Below are 7738 nucleotides of genomic sequence, written 5' to 3'. Positions count from 1 at the left end.
GCCTAACAACACTTCCTAGTGTTGTTTTCCCGATGAGGACTGAGAATTGAGAGAAAGCAGAGAAGGGAAACGATGTGTTAGTACTGTAGTTTACAGTAACACCGAGGTTCTTAAAAAAACCCCTCTATTGTGTTGCTCATTCATACTGTACGTTGTCACAGAAACCATGTGGCAGCTGCACTACATATATATGTGATGGGTGGCAACAGATAGCAGCCTCGTGTTTTTATGGAAACCCTTTGAAGAGACGCCTCATGCCACAGTGTGTGATCACGGCCGCTGGGCAGGCAGGGAGCCAAATGGCCCCGGTGTCCCGTAGATGGGTGAGGCGGATGAGGGTACGTGACTAAACATCTCGCTTCCTCTTTCCAACGTCACATGGACTTGCACAAACATATCCTGCTTTGTGTCTGCAGGTTACAGACGCATTGCCTCACCCAAAGCCCCGAGGCTAAGCTGCAATGAGTTGGAATGAGCCCAGATGAGAGGGAGGAATCTGAACCACTGGGACACTCCTCCAGTTCAAACCTACACTTTTACTTCAGGGGAATTTTTTTTTTTTTTTTTTTTGTGGCTGGGTTTTTGGCGCATGACCTGTTTCGAGTAATATTATTTCCCCACCGTGTTAAACATTCAACGTCAAAGACGTGCAGTCATTAATCTCGCTGCAGCCCTCACACTTCCTTTATTTTGTTCCTCGGCTTGAGTTTGATGGTTAACTCGCCCAGTCTGAATGGCTGATTCATTCCTGTGTAATTTCATTTAGTGGTGGCAGATCTGGATGACTGACTGTTCGGTGCGCAAGAATAAAAATGTGGGCAGAGCTATATTCATGCTGTAACCCCCCTGATCCATTCAAGTTTACAACACACTGGCTGGAAATCCCCACCTCATGACAGAGCTTCCTGGTTACTGGCTAATGGAGGCGCCTTTTTCTTTCTTTCTCTTTTTTTTGCATCAACACAAGAGGAATATATTATCTAAAAAAAAGAAAATTAGATCCCTTTAAAATGTTCCCTTTAATCTATGATTTTGCTGCACAACATTTTTTTGTATATTTCTATAAAATAATCATAATTAAGAAATAAAAAGCCTGGTTGTTTTTTCAAGGGTCGACCCACCTCATTCAGCGCACAGGGATAGTAGTAGCGGCTCATGGCGTCGAGGCGCTGTGCATTGAGAAAAACAAGCTGCAGCGTTTCTCAGCCTGAATTTAGGACAAAGCAGCAGTGAACTGGAGGAGCAGGCGACTCTCTGAGCTTCATCCCCTGGCGGTCTAACCTCACAGCCACGTTTCTGTCTCGCTGCAGGCAGCAGGGCTGGTATCGGCGGACCCGGACTGATATTGTCTTGTTTGTTTTTGTTATTTTTTTTGTTGTTGTTGTTGTTCTCGCAGGTTTTGATGGTGATAATAGGAGCAGTGGTGGGTTATTCCCCTTCAGTCAGTCAGGAGGCGAAAGCTGAACTGGGTGCAGTTTCTGGCTGAGGTTCAAGTGATTAAATTAAAATTAAAAAAAAAAGAAAAAGGAGAAAAACAGAAAGAAGCAGTGAGTGACAGAGGCTGCAGTAAACCGAGGGGGTGAGGAAGGAGAGAGGGGAGGAGAGGAGAGGAGGAGGAGGAGAGGAGAGGAGGAGGAGGAGGAGGGGGTCTGTCGAAGAAATCAAGTCAATAGAAACTGAAGTGGAAGCAGGCGTTTAGAGCTCCGTGGTGACGTCACTGCTCCACATTGAGCCAGTAGTAGAGAGTCAGTGGAGATAGATAGAGGAGCGCCGTAGTAAAGTACACACCGACATGAACTTCTCCCTCTAAAACTTCAACGTTGTCGCTCGAGAAGTCGGGAGAAGACGAGTTTGTGTGTTTTTTTGTTTTCCACCGAGGGAACTTGCTCTGTGTTGGCTTTTAAAAGGGAGCTGCGGAGGAAAAGCCGGAGAAGAAGACACATTTTGGGTTTCTTTTCGGGGGGTCGACGACGAGCGCTATGTCGTCCGCAGCGGTCGCTGCTTCTTCCAGGAGGCAGTCGTGTTATTTATGCGACTTGCCCCGCATGCCGTGGGCCATGATCTGGGATTTTACCGAGCCCGTCTGCAGGGGATGTGTCAACTACGAAGGAGCAGACCGCATTGAGTTTGTCATCGAGACGGCCCGGCAGCTCAAGCGGGCTCACGGGTTTCAGGAGGGCAGGTCTCCCGGGCCGGGGAAGTCGCAGCTCTCCGGGAAGGAGATCCAGGCGATCAACCACGCTGCGGCGGGAGACCCGGGCTCCCGGCCGCCGCAGCCGCTGGACCGCTACCCGATCTCCTCCGACCGCCCGCCCAGGCTCGGTCCAGAGTACCAGTCTGGCAGGCAGGCGAACGGCATTCCCGTCCCCAATGGATTTCCTAAGCCTGACGAGCCTCCGGAGCTGAACCGCCAGAGCCCCAACCCGCGCAGGAATAGCACGGTCCCCCCCAATCTAGTGCCTTTGGTTAACGGGAACATGCCCACGGTGCACGCCGTCAACGGCAGACCGGGCCAGATGGGGCTTCCCTCCGCAATGACCGTCGGTAGTCCCGCCGACATGGGCAAGAGACCCGCCTCGGTCTCCAGCACCGAGCACGACAGAGAGGTGAAGGAGAAGCACAGACCGGACAGCCTCACGCCGGAGATCTCCGAGAGCCACAAAAGCAGAGCGGACGCGGACTGGATGGGGAAGGGCAAGACTGTGAGGGACCTGATGGCTCTGCACACTTTCGACAACAGGTTCAAGAAGGACCATGCGGCCATGCAACAAAGGGTTATGGGCTACGAGGCCAGCGCCACGGCGTCAAAGTCAGGTAAAATGGAGAATACTCTCTTTGGTTTGTGCATTTGTCACATTTCTGTTACATTTATTAACCCGTTCGAGCCCGTGAATGTGTTGATATTGAGTGAAAAATGAACACGGTGCCGTGTCTGCACAATTTAAAGGTGCATAAACGAGTCGGTTAATTATTTTTTGTTTGTTGTTATTGTTTTGTGCCCTGTGGTGCAGCGTGGAGCAGCACAAAAAAATGCATGTCTCCATTCCAGTGTAATTGTTGATGCCTGTCTGAGCTGTGCAACTCAACTCTCATGTTTAACCCTTTCCCACCTCCAGACAGAGGAAAACACCCCCGGAACATGAAGAGAAAAGCATCGCCTGAACCAGAGGGAGAGGGGACAGCTGCCAAGCTCAATGGAGAAGGACAGCAGTGGTTACCACCACCTACTGACGGACTGAAAATGCCTCCAGTTCCCCAGCCAAGCTTCGCCTCTCCCCCCTCCACAATATCCCCCCACTCCCGCACCACCCCACCTGAGGCGGCCCAGAATGGCCAGTCCCCCATGGCGGCGCTCATCATGGCAGCAGACAATGCAGGTGGGAACAGCTCTCCTAAGGACGCCAACCAAGTCCACTCCACCACCCGCAGGAACAGCAGCAGTCCCCTGTCGCCGTCCTCCATGAATCAGAGGAGGCTGGCGCAGAGAGATGCGTCTGGTGCAGGCACCCCCCACGTGCCAGGCATGGACCAAGTGCACCCCCAAAGCATTCCGGACTCCTCGGTACCCGGCAGCATACCCCTGTGCTGCACGCTGTGCCACGAGCGTTTGGAGGACACACACTTTGTTCAGTGCCCGTCTGTGCCCTCTCACAAGTTCTGCTTCCCGTGCTCGAGGGAAAGCATAAAGCAGCAAGGTGCCACGGGTGAAGTGTACTGTCCCAGTGGAGAGAAATGTCCCCTGGTTGGCTCGAACGTACCATGGGCTTTCATGCAAGGAGAAATCGCCACCATCCTTGCGGGAGATGTCAAAGTAAAAAAGGAGAGGGACCCTTGATTTTGTTTGAACACTTCTTTGGGGAGGGGAAGCAAAAAAATATGAGTATAAATATATAAATATCACATACATACCATTCAAACAAACTAACGGACTTGTACATATTGGACCCAAGGGAAGAGTATACTTCGTAAACATGGTTGTATAATTTTTGATTTTTGAATACATTGTGTTTCTATATTTTTGAAGATAAAGGTATGTACTCATTATAATGGACTACGTTCCTCTTTGTTGATGTTTAACAAAATTCTTGATGTACTTCTAGGTCTGGTGGCAGTTCCTGTTTAACGTAGAATGTGACTAATGCTACTCTACGAGCACTTGGCAAAACTGAAATGCTTTTAGCTGTACTTGTATGCACTTGTTTAAAAATTGCCAAATACAATTTCTGATCTTGTATGAACTGATTGTCTGAGCTTGCTTCATTTGAGTGATTAAGTTACACAGGACTGGACGGACGTGGAGGTAGAGATAGGGCTCTGTGCTCTGATACGCAGGCTTGTTGTGACGGCTCGGGAGACTTGATTTACGCTGCACAACATAAGTAGGCTACTGTTTCACGCTGCGGGACGGCAGCTCGCTCTGCGCACATGCCTCTTTTTGCATGATCTGACACATTGTCCCAAATTTGCTCCAGTTTTGTGCATCATTGTAACTGATTGCAGAGTACAGAAATAGGTGCCAAGTCATGTTCAGTCAGCTGGAATCTGTTGAGTCAGTAATGTGAGAAAGTGCATGATTGTCAACACGATACCATGATGTGAGCATGTTGTGTAACCACAAATTAGGACCCTGAAAAACATTCTACGCTTTTCTACTGGCGCTACACATTTCCAAGCTTCGTCTGACTTCATGAAGGTGTTTATTTTAAGACAAATCTCCAATTAAATCACAAATTATGAATAAAGTCATTATTCAAACTCCCTCCAAGCACGAGCACTGCAGCAACACCCCTTTACTGCCAGTTTTAGCATTTTGTGCCACGATAATATTCACCACCACTACTCCATTCTCACATTGCTCAGTATGCAGCGTGTGCTCCTCCAGAGTAAACAATAATGCTGCTGCTGCCTCACATACCAACCTCGCTCTGTATCTCTTCACATGCTAATGTAATTGTTGCAGATTCATGGCAGCACAGCCATAAAAACAGCAATTCCATCCCGTTATGGCGAGCAGGCGGCCAGACTCATCTCCACAAAGCGATGAGCGGCTTATGGGGTCGTTAGGAGACAAACTGCAGTTACAGTGTCTGCAGAAGAGAAGCAATCTTGAGACAAAGAAATGTCACTCCTGTGCAGCTGACGCTGCACCGTGCGGACACTGACATGGAGTCTTGGCGTTGTTGCGTAATTATTTGAGACATTATCGGCCTCCTGCTCGTGTTTCATCGCAGTGCAGCTCCTAAAACAGCAGATTGTTTCTTCTTTGGCAATTAAATTCCCTCAGACGGCTTTCATGTTGTGCTTTCGCTCACTTGGTGAATCTGTTCATCATCTGGGGATTTACTGACCTCACTGCTCGACAGACGTGTTTTAAATGTATTTTGGAGCCACCTCAAAGTCTTTAAAGGGATTACCCGCTCTTTAATAAGCTGTGTGGTGTCCTGATTAACTGATTGATTCACAATGTTGAATGAAAACATGACCTTTGCACCCTTCTGTTTAGCCAACGAAAGAGGGCATGGATGATAAAAAAAGGGACAAATGAAACACTCAGAGCAAACAATGTGATCTGAGGCTGACCGACAGAAACCTGTTTTTCATGGCTGCACATTTCCAAGACAGATGTTTGTTTATAGTCCTTTTCCGTTCTTTGAAACGCTATCTTATCAGCTGGACTTTAAACGTAGCCCAGTTTGATAACGGGCAACACTTTGCTGTGCTCACCAGCAACACACCCACTCCTTATTCCTGTTACATACTGTTCTGAGATTTTTTTTTACAAGCTGGCACTTTGACCTAATTGTCACTCAAAGCCATATATCGCAGGAGGAAGCCGGTTCCTCGTATCCTGGCACCAAGCATGATGCAACGACACACAAAAGAACATTTCTCTCCCGCACTGTGAAGATTAATCTCAGCAGGGCCAATACCTGTTTGTTCAGTGCTGACTAAAATAGCCTGCACCGTATCTAACACAGCGATAATGTGTCCCTGGAAGTGGCTCTGTCATAACACAATGCTCTGGTGTTGCATAGTTACCAGTGGAATCGGTGCACGGCAGATGCTCCGGTGCAGCCTGTCGATTCATATGCAGGAGGGGAACATTATGGGGGAGATTTGAGTAAACAAGCGGCGTGCGGAGACAAGGTCAAACAGAGTTGATGGCAGAAAGTGCAGCTTTAATTTGTTTTGGTTTTTTTTTTATGTTTGTGCTTCTGCTGCAGTGAAACATCTCCTCTGTTTTCAGTATAATCATGCAGGAGCCATTTGTGGTTAATGACTCACAGGCGTTCATTTTGTTTACTTATGAGAAACCTTCAGGGATTTTTAATGTTTAAGCTTGCGCTTATGAGGCAAACATTGTTTGACTTTGATGTGCTTCTTCCCTGGAACCTTTTTATGGAAAGCCTCGTAAGACGTGCCTTCTGAGGCTGAGCCAGGTGAAGTCCAGGTGAAACTGATATCTCCTCGGGCAAAGTTTCATTTTGATTCCCTCCTCTTTCCCGCTGCTTTATGATCATTGCTTTTGTCTGAGGGCATACAGTCGTGTAGGAGTAGCTGCTCCAGCTGTGAGTTATCTCTGCAACCCAGACGTTGCAACACACAGCCTGATCGATGGTCATAAAATCCCTCATTGGCTGTTTGATTGATTTACTTGACACAGTCTTGTTAATCAAGCTAAGTGAAAGGCAATAACAGATAGGTGAAGCCTCCCTGCCTCTCCCCCTTTTAATGGTTAACCATAGTAATGGTAAACTGTAGGCTGGTATGCAGTGTTACACAAAGATGTTGATGTGATAGTGAAGTCATAACAGGGATGGTCAGAGTTCATATTTGTTGTCTTTGGAGCATCAGATAAGCGTGTGTTTGATCGCTGCCTTCTTCACGATCACATGGAGGAATACTCCAGTAGTCTATAAATAATTACATGTAGTCAGAGAGAGCAGATAACCATAACACTAATGCTGACAAGAGCACCATAAATTCTAATCCTCAGGCATTTCTTTTACATTAAACCGTTGAATATGGTCCAGCGGGGTGGGTGGAGGGAGGGGAAGGCCTGTGTGGGAGACAGTGAAAGCTCTGGATGTAGCCAGCTGTTTCACTAATGAATCTATGTTTAGCACAATAAATCAAAAGGCATGCTCGTGCTGCTGTAATCCCCTGAAAGCGAGCAGAGACAGGGACGCGCCAAAAGGAGAATCTGGTCCACATTTCTGCGCTCCCAGTATAACTGATCCGCTCGGTTAATTTTAGACCTGTCAGGGAAAACAAGGTCACAGCAAATGTTGTATCGAGGACACGCTCGGATCTGCCTCTTTTTCTTTTCATCAATCAAAGTTTCCCTTTGGAGTCGGGCTTGGGCTCCTGCGAGACTAGTAATGACGGTTTCTCTTCTCAGCACCGGGGGGAGAAGTTGGAGCTCCAAACCGGCAATTAGGAGGAGCACGGCTGAATCCGCAGGATGTGTAAAATTTCCCTTCTGATTCCTTGGCTCGGTCCACAGAGGGGGGTTTTTACATCTTGACTGACTGCTCTGGCCTGTTTACCATGAAGGCCTGCACAGTTAAGATGATTACAATGCTGAGTGCCAAATGTGTGTCCTCTCAGACGGGCATGAGGCTGAAAAAAGGCCTGCAGAGGGTTTGGTGTTTTTCTGTGCTGGAGTTCAATGAGTTTTATTCTTTTTTTTTTGTGCAGCAGTTCAGCTGTTTTCTATGAAGAGTATCAGCTAGAA

General features: G+C 47.8%; 1 protein-coding gene across 1 annotated transcript; it reads left to right on the top strand.

The window, feature by feature from the left end:
• Positions 1-1673: 1673 nt before the first annotated feature.
• On the top strand, positions 1674-4238 carry irf2bp2a (interferon regulatory factor 2 binding protein 2a). The gene is made up of 2 exons (XM_073482142.1): positions 1674-2814; positions 3117-4238. Exons 1-2 carry the CDS (start codon positions 1980-1982, stop codon positions 3833-3835), a joined length of 1554 nt encoding a protein of 517 aa, XP_073338243.1. The 5' UTR covers positions 1674-1979; the 3' UTR covers positions 3836-4238.
• The last annotated feature ends 3500 nt before the right edge of the window (positions 4239-7738 follow it).

The sequence above is a fragment of the Pagrus major genome, chromosome 15 (genome assembly GCF_040436345.1).
Source record: "Pagrus major chromosome 15, Pma_NU_1.0".
NCBI lineage: Eukaryota > Metazoa > Chordata > Actinopteri > Spariformes > Sparidae > Pagrus > Pagrus major.
This window is presented reverse-complemented; position numbering and strand designations above follow the sequence as displayed.

Bases quoted from the DNA above. Each gene is read 5' to 3' on its own strand.
- irf2bp2a (XM_073482142.1), top strand. From the start codon at position 1,980: ATGTCGTCCGCAGCGGTCGCTGCTTCTTCCAGGAGGCAGTCGTGTTAT. The intron at 2,815-3,116 runs GTAAAATGGAGA...TCCCACCTCCAG, and splicing joins CGCCACGGCGTCAAAGTCAG to ACAGAGGAAAACACCCCCGG.